Source organism: Sus scrofa, chromosome 6, assembly GCF_000003025.6.
Source record: "Sus scrofa isolate TJ Tabasco breed Duroc chromosome 6, Sscrofa11.1, whole genome shotgun sequence".
NCBI classification, from domain to species: Eukaryota; Metazoa; Chordata; class Mammalia; order Artiodactyla; family Suidae; genus Sus; species Sus scrofa.
This window is the reverse complement of record NC_010448.4, coordinates 148,232,992-148,258,356: the sequence shown is the minus strand read 5'-3', so window position 1 is coordinate 148,258,356 and position 25,365 is coordinate 148,232,992. Positions and strand designations below refer to the sequence as shown.

General features: G+C 40.1%; 1 protein-coding gene across 9 annotated transcripts in view; it reads left to right on the top strand.

The window, feature by feature from the left end:
* The window catches only part of UBE2U (ubiquitin conjugating enzyme E2 U (putative)), an 80,696-nt gene extending 55,837 nt beyond the window's left edge, over positions 1–24,859 (top strand). For 5 of the 9 annotated variants that reach the window (XM_021097776.1, XM_021097769.1, XM_021097772.1 and 2 more), the window contains one exon: positions 24,602–24,859. In XM_021097776.1, the coding sequence (XP_020953435.1) occupies positions 24,602–24,783 (182 nt within the window). In that variant the 3' untranslated portion in view covers positions 24,784–24,859. Of the gene's footprint in view, positions 1–201; positions 4,133–17,840; positions 17,936–24,601 lie in introns of those variants that run through there. The other 4 variants (XM_021097775.1, XM_021097768.1, XM_021097767.1 and 1 more) reach the window with 2 other exon arrangements.

Here is a 25,365-nt window from a genome sequence, read left to right as displayed (position 1 = left end):
GCGTTGCTGCGGCTGTGGCGCAGGCTGACAGCTGTGGTTCTGATTCAACCCCTAGCCTGGGAACCTCCCTATGCCTCAGGTGCAGCCTAAAAAGCAAAATAAATAAATAAATAAATAAATAAATACAAATAAAGTGATTTTAAGTGTCTATATTATCCTATGAACTCAAAATATCTATTATTCACTTTCTACCAACTGAAGCATCAGAAGAAACCCACTGGATTTCTTCTAAACCTAAGAACATGAAGAAGTGTCATCTTTCCCTTTTCATATGAACCCAGGTGGGACACATCTGCTACCTATTGGCTGCCAAAAATGGAGAGAGGGCGTGAGCCACGGTGAAGGACTCTCATAATACCTCCCCTATTATCCTCTGATTTCCGCCCCCATTATCCTTATCAAAATAAAACTGAGAAATGGGCCCGGGGGGGGGGGTCAAACCTCTTTATATATCACCAGTTACCGTTTCATCCTCTCTTGGTTCCAGATATTGTTTCCTCTTTCACAGATTTCTCACTCAGGAACCAAATATATTGAATGCGGAAGTATGCAATGAAATATAAAGATAAATTATTACGATACCCTTAGAAATCGTTTAGTCTCAGACCATATGAAGGAAGGCACTTTCCTCTCGTCTGTGGTCTCTTGGCTCCTGAAGGCAATTTTTGGGCTGCGTCATGTTACAATGGAGATTCCATCTCACCTTTGTGGTACTGACTGTGTTGTGATCATTGGGTCCTGGTGCGCTTATTTCAGAGGATTCAGTGAATGAGCTTCCGCAAAGCTAGAGCAGTTAAAGTTCCTATTTTTTGTATTTACCTCCTTTGACTTCTTTTTTAGTTCCTTGACTTGTTAGCAGTGTGACCCCCTTTCTAGAGGAAAATACAGGATTAATGTAATCTGCCATATTTTGAATTTGTGTAAAAATTAATGCTCTTGAAATCGACTTTCCTAGCCTTTAACACTGCAGTTCAGATTAGATTTCTTTCTTTTTCTTTCTTTTTTTTTTTTTTTTTGTCTTTTTGCCTTTTCTTGAGCCGCTCCTGCAGCATATGGAGGTTCTCAGGCTAGGGGTCCAATCGGAGCTGTAGCTGCCAGCCTATGCCAGAGCCACAGCAACACGGGATCCAAGCTACATCTGCGACCCACACCACAGCTCACAGCAACGCCAGATCCTTAACCCACTGAGTGAGGCCAGGGACCAAACCCGCAACCTCATGGTTCCTAGTCGGATTCGTTAACCACTGCGCCACGACAGGAACTTCCAGATTGGGTTTTTCAGTTAGATATTCTTTCTTTAGTTGATTGCTACAACTTTCCTTCAAGCCCACGTGGAGAAAAAGCTTATGCATTAGCAACTTTGCTGTTTTCAGAATAAATTATACGCAGTAGTCAAGTTTTTATTCAGCAGAATTAGAAGGAGTAAGAGCAAGGTTTTTTCTTGAAGACATGTTTCAGGTTTTGTTTAGAGTTAAGGAAACCTCCTTAGAATAAAGGTTAATTTTGCTTTGACGTGACTTCCTTTTTTGATTTCTCTTAACAGAACGACTTTATTTGTTTGATTATTGATTCATTTTGTAAGGCCAGCATCCTACAGAACCCAAAGATGTAGAAAAAGTAGGGACCATGTCATTTTCAACTTCTCCACCCACTTCTCCATATGGCTGAAATAATTGTGAGCTGTGTGAGTCCTAGAACATTTTCCCAAGTACCTTATTTTGAAGTTATGGGTCCAATTATCATGTGCATGGTGACCCCGTCAGAATAAAACCCTCACACCTTATGCCATCTGGTGGTTGACGAGAATATATTTAGATCAGATGATATAAAACATTGATTTAAGCATTATTGAAATAAAGTGTAAAAAAGATATTACCTTTACCTACCTCATTTTGTTACAGCATAAATATTTGAGCATGCAAAAGCAAAGTATAGTAGAATCAACTTCTTTTCAAATAGTTATTAATGGCCTCATGTTCATCGATATACATGAAGCATAATAAAGGGGTCAGTTCATAGACACTCAAGTAGAAAATGTTGGAGTCTATGCCAGTGAGTAATTGATCTGTGTGTCCCTGCGCTAGAATACCCTTTGCATCTCTCTGGTTTTAATATTTGGAAATGCTTCCCTTGCCCTGAAGTTTCCCACGAAAAACAAACAAACAAACAAAACCCCAGAAAATGCAAATCAAGAGTCTTTCATCTGCAGCAAGTTAAGGAAAAAGTGACACAGCTCTCCTGCCTCACGCCCTCCCTCCCACTGTCCCCCCCACCCCCTCATCAATCAAGACCCAATTCTTAAGCCACACTAAATTCTATTTCCCCCCCCACTATTGTTTGGGACATAAGACCTTTTCACCACTTTGTGCCTTTTGCCTGGGCTATCTTTCCCAGCAGGGTCTTTGTTGGTGGTCTCAAGTTAGGATTCGGTCTCAGTTGAAAGGTGGCATTGGGCGGGGTGGGGGGGGGTCGCGGGTTGAAGCACAGGGATGTGAGGAGCCAGACTCTTTGGATCTGAATCCTGGCTCTGCTGGTTTCCAACTCTGGACCTCCAGAGTGTTATCTGACTGCTTGGTCTCTCGGTTTCCTTATCTGTTAAATGGCCCTAATAACTCTACTGACCTCCCAAGGAGATCGTGAGGATTACACATGCTGACACATACACGGAAAATGCCTCAACCAGTACGTATCTGGTAGTAGGAAGTCCTCAGGGTTCCTATTATTCGTGCTTTTCCTCCTGGGGCCCTCATTCAGTTCTCCTGTGGAAAGTCTTTCTTTGGAGGCAGCAGGGGGAAAGGGAGTGTGGGCTTGAGCGTCTGATCTTGAGAGATTCTGATCCACTCTGCCCTTGCTTCCTCATCTGTTCAATGGAGGGATTTCCTACCTTGCAAAGTTGTTTTGCATATGATCTCTTGAATGATCTTAGATATAAAACCCACATAGTGTTGGCATGTGGATAGTCAATAAATACTAGTTCCTGAGGAGAGAGGGGCAGAAAAAAGCCTGTGTCCCCTAACTTTTCAGAAAATGAAAATAGTCAGAAACAGGTTAAAAAAGGTAAGATTGTCTCAGTCTAGAAACCTGAAAATAATACCTGTCCCAACCACGTTTATCTTAGCCACACTATGCCCATGGTTCTTTTCCCTTCTCTCATCTCTTGAGCCTGGCAAAGCGCATCACAAAGATGGCATGGAGGTCCAGCTCAAATGTGTGTTTTATGGAATGGTCCCTGATTCGGGCTCCCACGTCCCCCCATCCCATCCTTCCTATCCCTCTCTTCCTGTCTCTCTCAGCACCTGCAGTTCAGAAATTCATCTGCCAAGAGTGACTAAGGCAGGACATTCTTGTAGCTTTAGAATCACTGCATTCAGCCGGGTCCCCGGCAACTAGTAGACACTCAGTTAGTGTTTGTTGCATCCTCACCCGTTTCCCCACTTAATCACAGGATTACATGTGAAGGCAATTAATTCTAAGAGAAGTAAAATGTAAGTGCTGACTTCTTTTAAGGCCCATTCTAATGCAGAGATAGATTATGGTCCTATTTTGGGTATTCTAAGCGTATCGTCAGAGAACAGTGATTGAAAACTGGAATTAGAAATGGCCCTCATGAATATATTATGCAAATTCTTAAGTTTTACACATGTTTTTAGTTAGTATTAATAGGAATTCATTGTCATTATAAGCAGCTCATAAATATTCATGACCTGATTGGCCTTCATTTCTAAAGCCTTTTTTTTTTTTTTTTCCTTCCAAGTCCCTTGCCAGTCTTTTGGCTAGTCCTACAAATGGTTTCTTTCTACCAAAACATGGGAAAGAATATGAATCTAGCATCTAAGCAGTAGTTCATATTTACAGTTCTATGGAGAAAGTGAAAGTTGCAAAATAAAGCAGGGCAAGCTGTTCCTCTGACTATTCTTACTTTAGTGCATGTAACACTGCTTTTCCTATTCTAGATCTAGTGACTCCTTATGTGACCACGGAAAGAACTATTCCAGTCATCTAAGCTTTGTCAGCCAGCAAGTTCTCTAAATAAAAGTTATCAATTCTGGAGTTCCCGTCATGGCTCGGTGGTTAACGAATCCGACTAGGAACCATGAGCTTGGGGGTTCGATCCCTGGCCTTGCTCAGTGGGTTAAGGATCCGGCATTGCTGTGAGCTGTGGTGTAGGTCACAGACGTGGCTTGGATCTGGTGATGCTGTGACCCTGGCATAGGCTGGCAGCTACAGCTCTGATTGGACCCCTAACCTGGGAACTTCCGTATGCCATGGGTGCGGCCCTAAAAAGACAAAATAAAATAAAATAAATTTAAAAATAGTAGCAGTTGAGTTACAATGTTGTGCCAATTTTTGCTGTACAGCAAAGTGACTCACTCATCCATTTATGTATGTATATAATTTTCTTTAAATATTATTTTCCATCATGGTCTATCTCAGGAGACTGGATATAGTTCCTTGTGCTATTTGGTAGGAGCTTATTGCTTATCCATTTTAAATGTAATAGTTTGCATCTGTTAACCCCAAACTCCCTGTCCATCCCCGACTCTTCCCCCCGACGTTGGCAACCACAAGTCTGCTCTCTATGTCTGTGAGTCTGTTTCTGTTTTGTAGATAGGTTCATTTGCACTATATTTTAGATTCCACATATAAGTGATATATGGTATTTGTTTTTCTCTTTTTGACTTCATTTAGTATAATAATATCTAGGTCCACCCATGTTGCTGTAAATGGTATTACTTCATTCTTTATGGCCAAGTAGTATTCCATTGTATATATGTACCACATCTTAATCTATTATCTGTTGATGAACATTTAGGTTGTTTCCATGTCTTGGCTCTTGTGAATAGTGCTGCTATGAACATAGGGATGCATGTATCTTTTTGAATGAAAGTTTTGTCTGGATAGATGCCCAGGAGTGGGATTGCTGGATCATATGGTACTTCTATTTTTAGTTTTCTAAGGCACCTCCCTACTATTCCCCGTAGTGGTTGTACCAATTTACATTCCCACCAACAGTGTAGAAGGGCTGACTTTTCTCCACACTCTCTCCAGTGTTTGTTATTTGTTGACTCGGTCAATCTTAAATTCTAGTATTAAGCAGTGCTAGTTTCTTTCAGCATGTGTTATATCAAATATCACCATAAAATTTTCTTATATTTGTAAAATATGCTCTTAATTGTAATGTATTTTAAGTTAAGGAGTTTTTATTATTCCTAAGTTTCTGTCATATTTGATTTTTTTGAGTATATGTTTAAATTCACAAAAACATGTGATCTTCCCATAGTATAATGGTTTGGCTCCCTTTTCTCCAATTATATGGAAAATACTTACGCTGAGTACATTAAACTTAATGTATATTTGTGCTATTCTTTCAGGGTTATTGATGTTAAACATTGACCTTGTAAGTTTACATAGTTACATGTTTAATGCATTTTTTAAGTGCTAATTTTTTTAATTCCCCAAATATTAAACCTTGAGTGCCATCTTGTGGTTAAAGAGAGAATTGGCACTAGAATCCGCATTGAAAATGTCCCTTTTAAAAGATAGGCATGAAAAAAATCAACCAAGAGGAAAATTCTTTTTAAAAAATAATTTCTCCAGACAACTACTTAGTCTCTGCTTTGGTGTTTTAAGAGGCAGTATTTCAAAGAACTTTGAAATAGTTCTATCTGCTCATTTCCAGCTTAAATCTAGCACCTTGTGATTTTCAACCATTCCAGATTTCTTTCATTAATTTAACAGATTTTTATTGAACACCCACCATGTGCTTTTACCTTTGCCTGCAAAACCACCAGGAAAATATTATCTCCATTTTATAAAGAAGATTTTAACAGAAAAATTTAAAAAACAAATTCCCTAAGCTTACCCACTCAGTAACTGACAGAATTGAAATTCAAATCCAGCTACAACTACATGCTTTTTCTCTTTTCTTTTCTTTTCTTTTCTTTTCTTTTCTTTTCTTTTCTTCTTTCTCTATTTTCTTATTCTTCTTCAGCTGCACCTGTGGTATATGGAAGTTCCTGGGCCAGGTTTTGAATCCAAGCTGAAGCTCTAACCTATGCCGCAGCTGCAGCAACACCAGATCATTAACCCACTGGCCCATAGTGGGAACTCCCATGCTTTTAGACCTACTGTTAGATCAAGTAGAAGTTCAGACACTGAGGATCCAGGCTTGGCTTTGGATATGGGTAGAGGGCATGATTCAAGGGACTGCTGTTGAGGCAGAAAGAAAGTACCCCAACTTGTCCTTGGAAGCAGCGCAAATAAGATTCTTCTGTTTTGTGGAATTGCCCTTTAAGTCTCAGAAGATAGCCATCATGCCTTTTTCTTGCTTCCCCGTAAGTTTTCTCTTTTTCAGAATAAACACACCTAGTTGTTTCAACTTTTTCTTTAAAAAATCAATTTAATATTCTCTCGTACTCCCCTCTTGTGACTATGATTCATTTCATCAATTTCTCTCAGAATGTAGCCCCAGGTTTGCTCATGGATTTCTGGTTGTAGCTCAGAATCTGGCGAAACTCCTTTATTACAAACAGCATGGCGTAAGGCTGCTCCCCTCTACCTCTCTCTTCAGAAAGAGGGGTTTTGAGTCATAAACACCTACTGGGCTTTTTTCCCACTAAGGGAATTTCTCCTTTGATTCTGCTTCTGCATAGAACACTCTATTGAGGGAGAGGTCTGTCTGTCTCTTTCTGTCTCTCCTTCTCCCCCTTGCCCTCTCCCTTCTACTCCCCCTGACACCCCCTACTCCCATGGCCACAGAAATGTGATACATGGATTGGCTTAGGCCTTGGTCTGAGCAGGAGTGAGAGTGAGGAGAGCTATGGTTCCCTAAAGGAACCTTCTTACCTGAAGGAACAAATAACAGGGAAGTCAAGAAGTTCCCTTAGAACATATTACCAGTGGTCATATTACTGGATGGAAGGATACAGTAAATTTTATAATACTTTGTATGTTCATAGAGCAACATCTCAAGAAGGTGGAGCAGTTTACAGAGCCACCAAAATTAGATGAGACTCTAAAGGGAACAAATATCAGGGTTTTTTTTTTTTACTTTTAACTTAGTAATTGTGGCCTCTTCCTTTGTAATCATTTGAATTGCATTTTTAACATCATGACCATAAAAAAATAAAATTGTGACAATACACATTTTTGTTTTCATAATTTATGTTTTCAGTTACGTAAGTGCACATGTTTGAATGAAAAAGGAAATATCAATACTTATGGGGAAAAAGATTTATCATTGAGGGACAAAAGGTATAAATCAAGTTATGTTATTTTCTAAAGTCATGTTTGCCTTGAGGGAAGTTAGACTCTAATGATAGTGTTTGTTCGTTTGTTTTGGAATTCACACACAAGGTTCACAGAGGCTAGAAATAGTGTGGGTTCCTAGAGTGGTAAGAACGCTTAATTCAAAGGACACCGACTGGAGACTTCAGAAGGGTCATCCCTTGGTAGTGGGGCTATAGTCATCTCCAAATAAAGGCTATTCTAGACGCATATGGAAGACTAAACAAAACCTTGAAGTATGAAACAGATTTACAAGATACTGAACTTCATGACAGAACGGTGAACAACCACATATAAAGGAAAACAACAAAATTCAGCACCTGTAACAACATAAAATTTACATTGTCCAGCATCCCATCAAAAATGATGGGCTAAATAAGCAGGAAAATATGATTCATAACCAAAAGAAAACCTCTTCATGTAAATAGATCCATAAAGAATGAAGATGATAGATTTAGTAGATATGGACCTTAAAAGAGCTTTTATACATCCTATAAAATATACTCAAGGATCTAAAGAAAATCATGAATGTGATAAAGAGTAATGGAAGATATACAAAAGACCAATGGAGATGGGATTAAGATGGTGGACTAGTAGGAGTGGAGCTCAGCTTCTCTCCTAAAAACAATAAAATTTACAGCCAAATTCTAAGCAGTCTTCAACCAAATGGATGAGAAACTTTCAAAAAGATATCCCTACTCCAGAAGACAAAGAGGAGGCCACATCAAGAGGTAGGAGGGGTGATTACATGATATAAGCAACCACATGCCTCCTGGGTGGGAAGCCCTACAGACTGGAAATTAACTGTATCATAGAGACTCACCTACAGGAGTGAGAGTTCTGAGCCCCACATCAAACCCCCATGTGTGGGGATTTGGCACTGGGAGAAAGAGCCCCTGGAGCATCTGGCATTGAAAGGCAGTGGGGCTTGTGTGCAAAAGCTCCACAGGACTGGGGGAAATGGAGACCCCATTCTTAAAAGGTGCACACAGACTTTCATGTGCACTGGCCCAGGGCAAAGCAAAATCTCCATAGGAATCTGGGTCAAACCTGACTGCAGTTTTTGGAGGACCTCTGGGAAAACAGGAATGAAGGTGGCTTGTTGTGGGGGAAGGACATTGGAAGCAAAGCTCTTGGAAATATTCATCAGTGTGCCTTTCTCTGGAGGTGGCCATTTTGGAAAAATCTGGCCCCACCCATCCATGCTGAGAAGCTCCAGGCCAAACAACAATCCAGGTGGGATCACAGCCCCACCCATCAGTAAACAGGCTTCCTAAATATCCCCCCCACAGGCACATAGCTGCCTCTAATCTCATCCAGAGACAAAGCCCCACTCATCAGAGGGCTAGGAATCAGCTCCACCTACCAGTGGGCAGGCATCAGCCCTTCCCATCAGGAAGCCTACAGCAAGCCCCTGTACCAACTTCAGCCACAAGGGTGGCAGATGCCAGAAGTAAGAGAGGCTACAACTCTATTATCTGTGAAAAGGTCACCACACCAAAAAACCTGTAAAAATGAAAAGACAGAGAACTATAACTCAGATGAGGGAGAAAGAAAAAACCCCAGAAAAACAGCTAAGTGATCAGGAGACTCTCATCCTCCAGGAAAAGACTTTAGATTGTTGATGCTGAAGATGAGACAAGACATTGGAAATAAACTGGAGGCAAAGATGGATAATTTACAGGAAACACTGAGCAAAGAGATGCAAGATATAAAACTTAAGCAAGAAGAGATGCAAAGTAAAATAACTGAAATAAAAAATTCACTAGAAGCAGCCAACAGTAGAATACAGGAGGCAGAAGAATGAATAAGTGAGGTGGAGGACAGATTAGTAGAAATCACAGATGTGGAACAGAAAAGAGAAAAATGATTGAAAACAAATGAAGAGTGCTCAGAGAACTCTGGGACAACATTAAACGCACCAACATCCATATTTTGGGGTGCCAGAAAAAGAAGAGAGAGAGAAAGGGACAGAAGAAATATTCCAAGAGATAATAGCTGAAAACTTCCCTAACATGGGAACGGAACCACTCACTCAAATCTAGGAAGAGCAGCAAGTACCATATAAAATAAACCCAAGGAGGAACACCCTGAGACACATATTAATCAAACTGACCAAAACTAAAGACAAAGAGAAAATCTTGAAAGCAGCTAGGGAAAAGAAACAAATAACATACAAGGGAACCCCAATAAGGTTATCAGCAGAATTTTTTTCAGCAGAAACTTTGCAGGCCAGAAGGGAGTGGCATGATATACCTAACATGATGAAAGGAAAAAACCTCCAACCAAGATTACTTTACCCACAAAGTCTCCTCTCATTCAGATTTGAAGGAGAAATCAAAAGCTTCACAGATAAGCAAAAGCTAAGAGAATTCAGCAGCATTAAACCAGCTTTACAACAAATACTAAAGGAACTTCTCTAGGCAGAAAAGAAAAGGCCACAGCCAGAAACAAAAATACCGCAAATGACAAGGCTCACCAGTAAAGGTATCTATACAGTAAAGATACAAAATCATCCAAGCACAATTATGGCACCAAAATCAGAAATCATGAGAGGATTAGGGTACAAATGCAGGACACTGGAGATGCACTTGCAATTAAGAGACCAACAACTTAAAACAATCTCGTGTGTATATATATATATAGACTCGTATATATATAAGACATAGACTGGCTGAATGGATACAAAAACAAGACCCATATATATGCTGTCTTCAAGAGACCCATTTCACTTCCAGAGACACATACAAATTGAAAATGAGAGGATGGAAGAAAATATTCCATGCAAATGGGAATCAAAAGAAAGCTGGAGTAGCAATACTCATATCAGACAAAATAGACTTTAAAACGAAGAATATTTTAAGGGACAAGGAAGGTCACTAAATAATGATCAAAGGATCAATCTGAGAAGAAGATAAAATAATTTTAAATATCTACACACCAACATAGGTTCACCATAATATATAAGGCAATTGATAACAACCTTAAAAGGACAAATTGACAATAACACAATAATAGTGGGGGACTTTAACACCCCACTTACAGCAATGGACAGGTCATCCAGACAGAAAATCAATAAGGAAACGCCCTGAATGAAGCATTAGAACTGATGGACTTAATAGATATTTATAGGACATTCCATCCAAAAGCAACAGAATACACATTCTTCTCAAGTGCAGATGGAACATTCTCTAAGATTGATCCCAGCCTAGGCTACAAATAAACCCTTAGTAACTTTAAGAACATTGAAATAATGTCAAGCATCTTTTCCGACCACAATGCCATATGACTAGAAATCAACAAGAAAAAAACTGCAAAAAACACAAACACGTGGAGACTAAACAACATGATACTAAACAACCAAGGGATCACCGAAGAAATCAAAGAGGAAATTGAAAAATACCTAGAAGCAAATGACAACAAAGATACAACACTCCAAAACACATGGGATACAGCAAAAGCCATTCTAAGAAGAAAGTTTATAGCAATACAAGCCTACCTCAGGAAACAAGAAAAAACTCAAATAAACAAGCTAACTTTACATCTAGTGCAGCTAGAGAGAGAAGAACAGACAAGGCCTAAAGTTAGCAGAAGGAAAGAAATCATAAAGATCAGAGCAGAAATCAATGAAGTAGAAATGAAGAGAACTATAGAAAAGATCAGTGAAACGACAAGCTGGTTCTTTGGAGTTCCCGTTGTGGTGCAGTGGTTAACGAATCTGACTAGGAACCATAAGGTTGCGGGTTTGATCCCTGCCCTTGCTCAGTGGGTTAACTATCTGGCATTGCCATGAGCTGTGGTGTAGGTCGCAGACATGGCTTGGATCCCGTGTTGTTGTGGCTCTGGCGTAGGCTGGCAGCTACAGCTCTGATTAGAACCCTAGCCTGGGAACCTCCATATGCCGTGGGAGCAGCCCAAGAAATGGCAAAAAAAAAAAAAAAAAAAAAAAAAAGCTGGTTCTTTGAAAAGATCAACAAAATTAATAAACTCTTAGCCAGACTTATCAAGAAAAAAAGAGAGAGGACTCAAGTCAATAAAATTAGAAACAAAAAAACGAGAAATAACAGTGGACATCACAGGAATACAAAGGGTCATAAGAGACTACTGTATGCAACTATACACCAATAAAATGGAAAACCTAGAAGAAATGGACAAATTCTTAGAAAAGTGAAATCTTCCAAGAGTAAGCCAAGATGAAATAGAAAATATGAACAGACCAATCACAAGTACTGAAGTTGAAACTGTGATAAAAATCTTCCAACAAGCAAAAGTCCAGGACCAGATGGCTTCACAGGCGAATTCTATCAAACATTTAGAGAAGAGCTAATACCTATTCTTATGAAACTGTTCAAAAAATTGCAGAGGAAGGGATACTCCCAAACTCATTCTATGAGGCCACCATCACCCTGATACCAAAACCAGACAAAGATACCACAAAAAAAGAAAATTACAGGCCAGTTTCACTGATGAACATAGATGAAAAACTCCTCCACAAAATACTAGCAAACCACATCCAATAATACATTAAAAGGATTGTACATCATGATCAAGTGAGATTTATCCCAGGGATGCAAGGGTTCTTCAATATCTACATTCAATCAGTGTGATACACCATATTAACAAACTGAAGAATAAAAACCGTATGATACTCTCAATAGACAGAGAAAAAGCCTTTGACAAAACCCAACACCCATTTCTGATAAAAACCCTTCAGAAAGTGGGCATAGAGGGAACCTACCTCAACGTAATAAAGGCCATATATGACAAACCCAGAGCTAACATCATTCTCAATGGTGAAAAGCTGAAAGATTTCCTGCCGAGATGAGGAACAAGACAAGGATGTCTGCTTTCTCCACTACTCTTCAACATAGTTTTGCAAGTCCTAGCCTCAGCAATCAGAGACGTAAAAGAAATAAAAGGAGTCCAAATTGGAAAGGAAGAAGTAAAACTATCACTATTTGCAGATGACATGATACTATACCTAGAGAATCCTAAAGACTCTACCAGAAAACTATTAGAGCTCATCCATGAATTTGGCAAAGTTGCAGGATACAAAATTAATACACAGAAATCGACAGCATTTCTTTACACTAACAATGAAAGATCAGAAGGAGAAATTAGGGAAGCAATCCCATCTACCATCACATCCAAAAGAATAAAATATCTAGGAGTTGGAGTTCCCGTCATGGCACAGTGGTTAACGAATCCGACTAGGAACCATGAGCTTGGGGGTTTGATCCCTGGCATTGCTCAGTGGGTTAAGGATCCGGCATTGCTGTGAGCTGTGGTGTAGGTTGCAGACGCGGCGTGGATACCGCATTGCTGTGGCTCTGGCATAGGCTGGGGGCTACAGCTCTGATTCGACCCCTAGCCTGGGAACCTCCATATGCCACAGGAGCAGCCCAAAGAAATAGCAAAAAGACGAAAAAAAAAAATGCCTAGGAGTAAACCTACCTAAAGAGACAAAAGGCCTGTACTCTGAAAACTATAAGACACGGATGAAAGAAATCAAAGATGACACAAATAGATGGAAAGACATACCATGCTCTTGGATTGGAAGAGTCAAAATTATCAAAATGATTATACTACCCAAGGCAATCTACAGATTCCATGCAATCTCTATCAAATTACCAAGAACATTTTTCACAGAACTCGAACAAAATATTTTAAAGTTTGCTTGGAAGCACAAAAGACCCAGAATAGCCAAAGACATCCTGAAAAAGAAAAATGGAGCTGGAGGAATCAGGCTCCCAGACTTCAGACTATACTACAAAGCAACAGTCATCAAAACTATATGGTACTGGTACAAAGACAGACATATAGATCAGGAGAACAGGCTAGAAAGCCCAGAATTAAACCCACGCACCTACAGCCAACTAACTAATCTATGACAAAGGAGGCAAGAATATATAATGGAGAAAGGACAGCTTGTTCCATAAGTGGTGCTGGGAAAACTGGATAGCCACCTTTAAAATAATGAAATTAGAACACTCCCTAACACCATACACAAAAATAAACTCCAAATAGATTAAAGACCTAGATATAAGGAAAACATAGGCCAAATGCTCTCCGACATAAACAACAGCAACATCTTCTCAGATCTACCTCTTAGAGTAATGACAGTAAAAACAAAAATAAGCAAATGGGACCTAATCAAACTTAAAAGTTTCTGCACAGCAAAGCATACCCTAAACAAAATGTAAAGACAAACCACAGAGTGGGAGAAAATCTTTGTAAATGAATTAACTGACAAGGAGTTATCTCCAAAATTTATAAACACCTCCTACTGCTCAATACCAAAAAAACCAACAACATCATCAAAAAATGGGCAGCAGATCTAAACAGACAATTCTCCAAAGAAGACATACAGATGGCTGAGAAACACATGAAAAGATGTCCATCATCACTCATTATTAGAGAAATGCAAATCAAAACCACTATGAGGTACCACCTTACACCAGCCAGAATGTCCATCATCGAAAAGTCTACAAATAGTAAGTTCTGGAGAGGGTGTGGAGAAAAAGAAACCCTGTCACACTGTTGGTGGGATTGTAAATTGGTGCAACAACTGTGGAAAACAGTATGGAGATGCCTCAGAAAACTAAACATAAAACTACCATTTGATCCAGCAATCCCACTCCTGGGCATCTATCCAGAGAAAACCATGACTCGCAAAGACAATGTTCATTGCAGCACTATTTGCAATACCCAAGACATGGAAGCAACCTAAATGCCCACTGACAGAGGAGTGGATCAAGAAGAAGTGGTGCATATACACGATGGAATATTACTCAGCCATTAAAAGGGACGAAATACCAGCATTTTTAGCAACATGGATGGACCTAGAATTTATCATGCTATGTGAAGTTAGTCAGTCAATGAGACACCAACATCAAATGCTTTCACTGACAGGTGGAATCTGAGAAAAGGACAGAATGAACTTTGCAGAACAGACACTGACTCACAGACTTTGAAAAACTTATGGTTTCCGAAGGAGAGAGGTTGGGGGATGTGCTGGGAGTGTGGGATAGAAATACTATAAAACTGGATTGTTATGATCATTACAAGTATAAATGTAATAAATTCATTGAGTAATAAAAAATAAGACCATCTAAAGATAAAATATATTTAAAATGTTTTAAATGCACACTGTCTGAAAGAACAGCAAATAAGATACTGCAGAAGAAATGACTCATGAACTTGAAAATAAGCATAGAGAGAAAAAAGACTAATAAAAAAAAAAAAGCCCCAGTAAGCTGTGGGACATTTTTAAGTAGTGTAAGATACATGTAATTGGTGTCCCAGAGGGAAAAAAATAATTGACAGAAAAAAATATGTGGAAAAAATAAATGTGGTGGAAAAATTTCCAAATTTGATCAAAGATATAAACTCCAAGACCAAGAAGCTCAATGAATTCCAAGAAGCAGAAATAATAAAGAAGCCATTCCAAGGCACATCATAATCAAATTGCTGCAACTCAGTGACAAAGACAAAACCCTTGAAAACAATAAAGGATAAACACAATATTGTATGCAGAGGAACAAAGATAAAAAAACCAATAACTTGATGTCAGAAAACTTGCAACCAAAAGTTAATGGGTGACAATTTTAAAGTGCTTAACAGAAAGAAATGGCTAACCTAGAGTTTAATGCCCTATGAATATCTCTCAGAAATGAAGATAAACGCTTCTTCCCATCAGTCAATTTAACCATGTAGATGGAATGAAAAAATTTCTTGAAAGGCAACCTCTATCAATGCTTACTTAAAAAGAAATGAATAATCTAAATAATTCTGTGTTAATAAGGAAATTGGATTTGTAGCTAAAAGCCTTCCTACAAAGATAACTCCAAGGCCAAATGATGAATTTTCCAGACATTTAAGGAAAACATAATACCAACTATACCAACTCTTTAGGAAACAGAAGTGAAGGGAGTACTTTCCAATGCATGTTATAAAGTCAGCAATACCTCAATAACAAAACCAAAACAGTACAAGAAAAAGAAGACTGCAAATCAGTACACCCTGTATGCATCAATGAAAACAATTTAGCAAATTGAATGTGAAATATATATATATATGTTAAACATGATTTAAGCATTTTAAATACTGATTTTTTTAAAGTGTTAAATCAAGATTACATTCCTGGTATAAACCCACTTGGTCACAATTAATTTTAATAAATAATTATGATAATTATACATGACCAAGTTGAGTTTATACCAGGAAAGTAACCTTGCTTAAATATTAGAAAAATTCAAACAATGTAGAGTAAGAAAGAACAACCATATGATCATCTCAATAGGTGAAGAAAATTTCAACACCAAATCCTGATTTAAAAAAAAAAAAAAACTTTCAGTAAATCAAGACTAGGAAAGAACTTCTTCAACCTGATAAAGCACATCTATGGAAATACTACAGCCAACGTGCATCAAAGTAAAGGACTGAATGTTTTGCCCCTAATGTCAGGAACAATGCAAGGATGTCTGTTCTCAGCATTTTGTGGTTTTATTGTCATCATAGCACATATCATTACTTACATATCTTGATTTTTTGTATTCATTTATTTTTACCTCCTCTCACTGGGGCCAGAGACCTTGTTTGCCTTGTTCTTCCTGTATCATTAGGTCCTAGAACAGTTGCTGGCACAAGGTAGAAACTCACTGAGTATTTTTCTTTTCCTTCCTTCCTTCCTTCCTTCCTTCCTTCCTTCCTTCCTTCCTTCCTCCCTCCCTTCCTTCCTTCCTTCCTTCCTTCCTTCCTTCCTTCCCTCCTTCCTTTCTTTCTTTCTTCTTTTTTCCTTTTTAGGGCCGCAGCTGCAACACATGGAAGTGTCCAGGCTAGGGGTGGTACCATAGCTACAGCTGCTGCCTACACCACAGCCATAGCAATGCAGGATCTGAGCCAAGTCTGTGACCTACAGATCTACAGACCTACAGACCCACTGAGAGAGGCCCAGGGATCAAACCTGCATCCTCATGGATATTAATCGGGTTCGTAATCTGCTGAGCCACAACAAGAACTCCTTCACTGAGTATTTTTCAAATGAATGCATTTTTCCATAGTATTACAAAAGTGAGATATACCTGTAGGACAAAAGCATTTGTATTCCACTTAATTTTGATTACAGTAAACAATACCTTCACCAGAAGTTTTTTTGTCATATTAAAAAAATTTAGCCATTCACCCCTAAAGAAACTTTTGTAAAAATTTATTATTTGTATGTATGAACTCCCTCTCTAAGGAGATGCTGTGATAGCTTGACTTGGATTCCTTGGTGTCTCCTACCACGTGGATGTCTTTTTCCAGGATAGGTCCTGAATTTTTCGGATAGAATCGTTCTCTTGTGCAGTGGGTTGAAGTGTTCCCCTAAGACTCATGTCCACCCAGAACCTCAGATTATGACCTTATTTTAAAATAGGATCTCTGAAGATCTAATTAGTTAAGATGGGGGTTCCCTTTGTGGCATGTGGAGTACCCATGAAGCTATGGATTCGATCCATGGCCCCACTTAGTGGGTTAAGGATCCCGTGTTGCTATGAGCTGTGGTGTAGGTCACAGTTGTGGTCAGATTCTGCATTGCTATGGCTGTATAGGCCAGCAGCTGCAGCTCTGATTTGACTCCTAGCCTGGGAACTTGCGCACCTGTAGCCCTAAAAAGAAAAAAAAAAAAAATTTAGTTAAGATGTGCTACACCAGTTTGAGGTGGTCCCTAAATCCAAGGACTGGTGTCCTTATAAGAAGAGGAGGCGTTTCCTTTGTGGTGCAGTGGAAATGAATCCACTATTACCCATGAGGATGCAGGTTCAATCTCTGGCCTCTCTCAGTGGGTTGGAGATCCGGTATTGCTATGAGCTGTGGTATAGGTCGCAGACACCGCTCTGATCCCACATTGCTATGGCTGTGGTGTAGGCCAGCAGCTGCAGCTCCAATTTGACCCCTAGCCTGGGAACTTCCATATGCTGCTGGTGTGGTCCTAAAAAGCACAAAAAAATAAAAAAGAAGAGCAGAGGACACAGAAACAAAGAGGGCCATGTGACCATAGCGTCAGGGATCAGAGTGGTACAGCCACAAGCCATGGGGCGCCAAGGATTGCTAGGAGCCAGCAGAAGCTAGGGGGAGGCAAAGCATAATTCTTCCCTGCAGCCTTCAGAGGAAGCACAGGCCTGCCAACACCTCGGTTCTGGACTGGAGCCTCCAAAACCATGAACATTTACACTTCTGTTATTTTAAGTCACCGTGTTTGCAGTAATTTGTTACAGTGACTCTTGGACACTAACATACTTTGCTCTACCAAATGATGTTCTTATTACCCTGAAAATACTAATCTAACACCGTATCACTTGCTGAAACACTCTTTTGTTGGAATACGCCTATCGGAATAATTTCCGTTTACCCCATTGCATTCTCCATACTCCCAATGGCACCACAGTCAAAGCCCATGGCTCTGCTTGTCCGTCTCATTTGATGTGTTTGCCTTCTTTTCCACCAAAGTAATGTACACGTCCCAAAATTCATTTGGAAAATTAGGTAATTTCTTCTTTTTTTAATTCTAGGTATGCTACTGCCTTGGCTCGGATTGCTAGAGAAAATAAAAGGCCTCACAAAAGCAATTATCCAACTGAAAGAAGTTATCTCTGCACAACTCCAAGTATATTGAGTTCAACCTACTTGTTTGACTCTGATTTTAGAACTAGTCATAATGATAGATTCACAATTTTGTTCCATTCAAATAAGTTTGAAAATGTGAGGCCTAAGGTTTTAAAGTTGTTTTAAAGTTGCTTTACCTCTTTCTGACAAAATTAATTCAGTAAGTTATTTACATAAGAATTGGGGCTTTGAAAAGAATGAATCGCTTATACGTTCAAGCTTCGTTGCCTTTGCTAGGTGAATACACAATTTAAAAATCTAAGGCTAAGTTTCCATATGTATAAAAGCAGCCCAAATAAGCAAAACACTAAATAAACCGACCCCTTAGAACTCATTTTAGATTCAGAGATACATGCAGAATGGCTGAAAGGAAAGGAATAATGTTAGCTGAGATGTTTGGGGTACTTTTTTTTTAGAATTCACATTTTTTCAAAGAAGCATTAGGGACAGATTTGGGATAGGTCTTAAACAGGAAGAGAGAGCTGATAACTTAGAGAAATCAGCTGTCGTAGAAGCCAACGTGAGACCTTCAGAGTCAGAGAACTTGGGTTTAGATACCAGGTCTGTGTAATTATAGGAAAGTCTCTTAACCTCTGGGCCTCGGTTTTTTCATCTTCAGCTGGTAGTGGGTACATGGAAGATGGTCAGTAAATATCTGTTTTGGACATCCTGCCCGATCTCACAGGATTCTTGTGACTAAATGATTCCACGTTTGTAAACATTCTTTGTGTACTGCGAAGTCCTGTAAAGTATTAGTCACTGCTTTGACCGCTGCCTGTCTTAGAAACACAGCAGCCAATAAGTGCCAGGCACAGGCAATGACCTTCGTTCAGGGATCCTTCAAGGTCCGGCTCCCCTCTCTCTAATTTTCTTTTCCGTGGCTCAGTGTCTGCTTCTCTTGCTCCTGTCCTTTTGGTGTGCCACTCAGATTTCCTCCTCCCAGTTGCCAGCCTTGATCTTCTGCATTCCACTCTGCCTCCAGCTTCTAAGCTTTCAGGTTCCCTGTGGGCACTGGTGAGAAATGGGACCTTCTCCAGCCTTACTCTGCTTCCTCCATGAACCCTCAACTCCTCTCGGCCGTTCTCTCCCCCAGCATCCCCCCACCCCCATTTTCACCAATGGAAGAGAGCATTCGATGAAGCTGATGATTACAACAATGTCTGTCCACGCTTTGTCAGACTGCTTTCTGCGGCTGAAATCTGCTAATGTTTTTAGCAAGTCTAAAATCCTTCGTCTCCCACTTCCTTCAGGATAAAATGGAGACCCTTTGATGTGGCAAAGTCCTTAGGGCTCTACTATCTGTCTGCCTTTCCAGTGACATTGCTTACTGGTGTCCTCCTTACAACCCAAAACACCACACTGGCCTGGTAGGTTGTGATTATTTAGTCCCATCTTCATTTCAAAAATTCACTCCGTTTTCTCATACCCTTCCTCCAAACACCACTTTCTCCTTTTCCTTCCTTCCTAGGCTCTACTTATCCTTTGGGATTCAGCTCAGGTATTAGCTTCTCTAGGAAATTTTTCCTGTGGGCTATTTATTATAGCATTTCTATCATGCCTTATCATGCTCTTGTAGTTTTCTATTGCTACATAACAAATTACTCCACACTTGATGGCTTAAAACAACACATTTTTATTATTTCACAGTTTCAATGTGCCCAGAGTCCAAGCATGACATAGCCACATCCTCTGCTTGGGATCTCATAAGGCTGTGATCCACATGTCAGCTGGGCTACCTTTTCATCTGGAGGCTGGAATGGGGAGGAATCTGCTTGTAAGCTTACTGAGGTTGTTGGCAGAATTCACTTCCTTCCATCTTCAGGACAGAGGAACTTCACTGGCGGTATGCTGAAGGCCTCCTTCTGCTGTTAGAGCCTGCCTGCAGTTCACTGCCATGCGGACTTTTCCAACATAGTCTCCTACTTCAGCCAGCCAGCAAGGAGAGTCTTCAGAGCAAGTCTGATAGTAAGATGGAATCTTATGTAACATAATGTAATCATGGGAGTGAGGTTCTATTACCTTTGTCATATTTTATTAATGAGAAGCAAGTAACCAGTCCTGCCCACACTTAGCAGGGAGAGGATTATACAAGGGTGTGGACATTAGAATGTGGGGATCATGACAGGCCACCTAGGAGTCTGTCCCACACAAGCTATGTTATAACAGTCTCTTTACTGCCAGGTTGCTTCAGTAGTAAGTGACCTCCCTGAGGGAAGGGGCTGCTTCCTCTCAATGTGGTGCTTAGGATATGGTAGCCATTCAAGGCTCATGGACAACCAAGAGAATGAATGACAGGATGGAGTAGAGTTGTCATGGCTTCATCAGCCCCGTGGTTTTAGAAAAGGGGAAATAAACTCAGAATGCATGAGATGAAGTAGGATAGGTGAGCTGGAAGAGAGACCACTTTAAGGAATGTCAAGAAACTCTTGTGATTTCCAATGCTGAGCCGTGTCCTCTTTGAAATTGAGGTAGACTCTCTTTGTGTCTAATCTTACTGCAAAGAGAAGAAACTCTACCTAAGAGATTGTGGCCAATTAGAATACTGTTCAGAAGCATTTACTCCCTGTCCTGTTCCAGTTCCATAGGCAAAATGTACTCCCTTGACCCTTGACTTTGAGCTTTGCCATGTGACCTATTTTGATCCATGGAGTATCAGTGACTGTGATGCTCAGGGTTTGGGCAGTTTGGCTTGCTCTTTTCCACTCCGGCCATCATCACAAAAACATGTCTGGGCTAGTCCTCTGGTCACCGAGCTTCCCAGCCAGCCCCAACCCAGGGAAGCCACCCCCCAGCTGACCTGCAGGTGTGTGATCTAAACAAATTCTTACCCTGTGTCACTGAGTTCTTGTGGTTGTTTATTATGTCGCAAAAAGCTTATACAAGATCCCAAAGGGAAACATGACTCAATTAGAAAAGGAATGAACTTTGTGCTTTCCTTCCACAGAGAGGGTTAGTATCTTTGCCAATGTGAAAAAAATTCATCTGAGATTTCAGAGGTGAGGAGGGAGAAGAGGCCATTATTCTTGAGGAGTTGTGTATATCATACCTGGCAGCTTCCTCAGACACAGCAATTTCATGCAACTCTTCATAGACTCTCACTTTCCAAGTGTGATGGTTTCACAGAAACCTGCATGAGCTCATGGTGTTTGTCCCACTTGGGTGGTTAGATGTGTGCAACTCCTTGGGCTCCCCACGCACTCCTGGTTTCCCCACTTGTGTTAGTGCATCAGACTGAAGTAGACAATGATGTTCTTCAGTTCTCCAGCTGTAGCCTCCCAGACCTCATGCCTCCAGGTCTTCCCACGCATGTATGATCTCTTTTTCAAATATTAAATGCTCATTCTGCAATTGCTTGTGAGGGCTCTCTTTTGCTAACAGAACTCAGATTGATAGAGAAATGAGAGGATCTCATTGCTTATCCATTCCAAAGGCAATAGTTTGCATCTATTAATCCCAGATTCCCAGTCCATCCCACTTCCTCCCCCTCCCCCTTGGCAACCACAAGTCTGTTCTCCAAGTCCATGAGTTTCTTTTCTGTGGAAAGGTTCATTTGCGTCATATATTAGATTCCAGATATGGGTGATATCACTTACATCACTTACTATGAGAATCTCTAGTTCCATCCATGTTGCTGCAAATGGCATTATTTTGTTCTTTTTTTGTATAGCACTGGGAACTATATCTAGTCACTTGTGATGGAGGATAATGTGAGAAAAAGAATGTATATATATATATGTGTGGGGGGGGGGGCTGAGTCACTTTGCTGTATAGTAGAAAACTGGCAGAACACGTAAACCAACTATAATAGAAAAAATAAAAATCATTAAAAAAAAAGAAATAAATAGAAAAAAATCACTTGGCAATAATCAGAGCCCACCAATCAGAACAAAATCCAGTATCTTCCCTCACTAAATACTTTTAAGAATAGAAAAAATTCTAGGAAGCAGGGTTTTCAGGATCCATCCCAAGAAAGACATGCAAACCATAAGACAGTTAGAATCTGTACTTCCATAACTTATGTTAATATAGTAACAAAGTTATTGTTATTGTTTCCAATCAGCAAATTCAAGGTTTCTTAGAGAGTCTTATAATACTTGATTTTCTGGAGAATAAAAATTCAAAATAATATTTTTTCTATACCATGAGAAAACATTTTTACATTTGTTTGGTGTTATATTCTTCTAATTTAGCCAGGATTTCTTTTTATGCTTCCTAGGAGTTTCCTTTTTTATTTTTATTATTTTTTTTTTAAGCAGAACTAAGAGGGCAAATGGTCAAGGGCATTGATTCCCAACATCCATTCCACTGCAGCACCCGGAGTTAGCCAATCGTAGTAATCCTGCTTCCCTGGCCAGTGATCATTTAGGAGTAAGGTGTGACAGAATCCAGCCCGAGAGAAAATATACTAGGAGCTTCAGGGTGTGGGTTTCCTACTCTTAAAAATGAGACCCTGGTCCTGTCATGGCTCAGCAGAAATGAATCTGACTAGTATCCATGAGGACACAGTTTCGATCCCTAGCCTTGGCGGTGGGTTAAGGATCTGGCATTGCTGTGAGCTGTAGTGTAGGTCGCAGACATGGCTCAGATCTGGCTTTGCTGTGGCTGTGGCATAGGCTGGCAGCTACAGCTTCAGTTTGACCCCTAGCCTGGGAACCTCCATATGCTATGGGTGTGGCCCTTTAAAAAAAATCAGACCCTGGAGAGAAGACCCCTTTTTCCTCTGAATGTTGCCATGTCCAATATGAGTAGAATGGCCACATCTCTCTTCACCTGCCTCTGAAGATGAAGACAATACCAAAGATGGCAGGGCAGAGCAAAGCAGTGGGAAGAACTTGTCCCAAGCTACATTGTTGAGTCACTATATCATTCAGTCCTGCCCTACTTCTCATCTTCCTCTTCTAAGAGAGAAAATATTTGTCTATTGTTTAAACTGGTTTGAATTGGGCTCTGTGTGCCTTGTGACCAAAAGCATATGAATTGAGAATTCAAACATGATTAGAAAGAACTGGAGTTAGTCTATCAACGATATGATTGTAGAAAAGATTTTATTGAGAAAAACAGAATTTAGTTTTAAATTAGTGAAAGCTAGAGATTTATGTTAAAATATAAAAATAAGGAGTTCTCACATGACACAGCAGGTTAAGCATCCAGTGTTTTCACTGTATCAGCAAGGGTCATGGTTAAGGCATGGGTTCAGCCCCTAGCCTGGGAACTTCCACCTGCCACAGGTATGGACAAAAAAAACCAAAAAAACAAAAAGCAAAACAAAACAAAACAAGCAAAAGCAAATAATAAAGTAAAATAAAATACAAAAATAAAACCAATTTTAGGTGACCTCAGTCTTCTTATAGGATAATGGCATCTATTTAAACTCAAATCCCTCTATAGGAGTTCCCGTTGTGGCGCAGTGGTTAACGAATCCGACTAGGAACCATGAGGTTGCGGGTTCGATCCCTGCCCTTGCTCGGTGGGTTAATGATCCGGCGTTGCCGTGAGCTGTGGTGTAGGTCGCAGACGCGGCTCGGATCCTGCATTGCTGTGGCTCTGGTGTAGGCTGGCAGTTACAGCTCCGATTGGACCCCTAGCCTGGGAACCTCCATATGCCGCGGAAGCGGCCCAAGAAATGGCAAAAAGACAAAAAAAAAAAAAAAAAAAAAAATCCCTCTATAAATCTTTCCATAACCAAAGAGAACAAGAAAACAATTCATTGGTAACCCTTGTCTATAGCACAAGTAGAAGACAATGAATATTACAAGTTTGATTTGATACATAGCTGGGGAAGTAAACATATAAGATCAAAAGATTTTGTCCTGGAGCCACTCTTTGTCCCTTCTGGCGAGCTCCCCATGCTGAGTGGTAATACTGAGAAATATAGATACTGTATCTATATTCTTCTTTTAAAATGTAAGCAGTTTATTTCCCTGAAGGAGAAAGATAAAACTCCTTTGTATGACATGAGGCTTTCCTATGTCATGCCAGCCTAACTAGCCAGCTCCACTTTACTCTCCATGCACACAGTGATTTTTGGACCCGATGGCCCTGGGATTAACTATTATTCGCTGGATGTCCTTGGCCAAGTTACTTCTGGTTACTCAGTTTTGATTTCCTCATCTTTAAAATAAGGATAAAATACCTGCTTATCACAAGTGTTGTGTTGAAATTAAACTGTATTTTACACGTAGCACATGCTTAGCTGGCAGTGGGTAAATACTGAAGTATCAGCTCTGATCATCTCCAAACCTGTCAAGTTCTCTCATACTTCTGTGCTTTGGTATGTACTGTCTCCTCGATCTAATGTGCTTCCAACTCCCTTCTTTGCCTTTCTCTGTTTAGCCAATTTCTCCTTCTTTTTCAAAGTCCAAGTCTGTTTTCGCTTAGACCCGGTGGCTCCATCCTTGTGCTGCTGGAGCACTCATGGACATCTTTTCCCTTGCAAATCTACTGGCACTCAGCAGGGGCTCCGTAATTCATGAGAGTAAAAAGATTGGCCAAAGTGGAAAGTGATTGACAACAAATTCGTTCATTGCCAAGTGTGAAATTTCAAAACTTTTAAGTTTCCTTGCATTCATTTAGCTGATCTTAGACTTTATGCTACAAACAGAGGGATACTTTATCGGTTTTCCTGCCATGTCTATTAAATTTCTGTTTTTCATATTCTCCATTATAGTTCCAACTAGTCCTGATTCACAAACTGAAACAGATACTGTCACAGGGGCGGATAAAACAAAGGAGCGGTGGAAGAGAAAAGTTTTACCAGATGATGTTAGCGTAAATGAGCCATGGGAAGAAGAAGTGGAAGATCTGGTTGCCTGGACCAACACTCTTGATACAGATGCTTTAGAAGATTAAGCCTAATGCTCCAGGATTTAAAAAAATAAACAGGCTCCACCACAACTTAGCTTCGTGGAGCAACTTTGGAAGGTTCTCAGAATGTGGATTCCATTTATTTTTCAAGTTGTCTCATCCTCTCACTGCAAGAACAAATTAGAAATATAAATGCAAATCAGTGACTACGTTGCTTTGAGTTTTTGGAGCTCCCCTTCATGGTCTCACCTAAGTTAGCTGAGCATCAGTGTTCATTGTGGTTTTCCAGCCAGAGGTGTCATACCCAGAGTTGTTAGGCTACTGGATGCACATTTTTGCCAGCAGGACAGGGGTTGGGAGGAGGCTGGTGTAGGAGGAGAACTCCCAGGAGCTTCAGAGGCTGGACATTAACCCAAGGAAGGAAACTCTCTGCCTGGTTTCACGTTTTTCCTTCCATAGTCAAGGGACAAGATGTCACCAGTCCAGTCCACTAGTGTTCCTCTCTGCTGTCTCCCAGAGTACATGCTCTATTTTCTCTTCAATCTTAACTAATCATCCCCTCATACTCCCATATCTTCATTTTCTCCTTCTCTTTTTGCTGTGTCACCCCAACCTGCAAATATACTG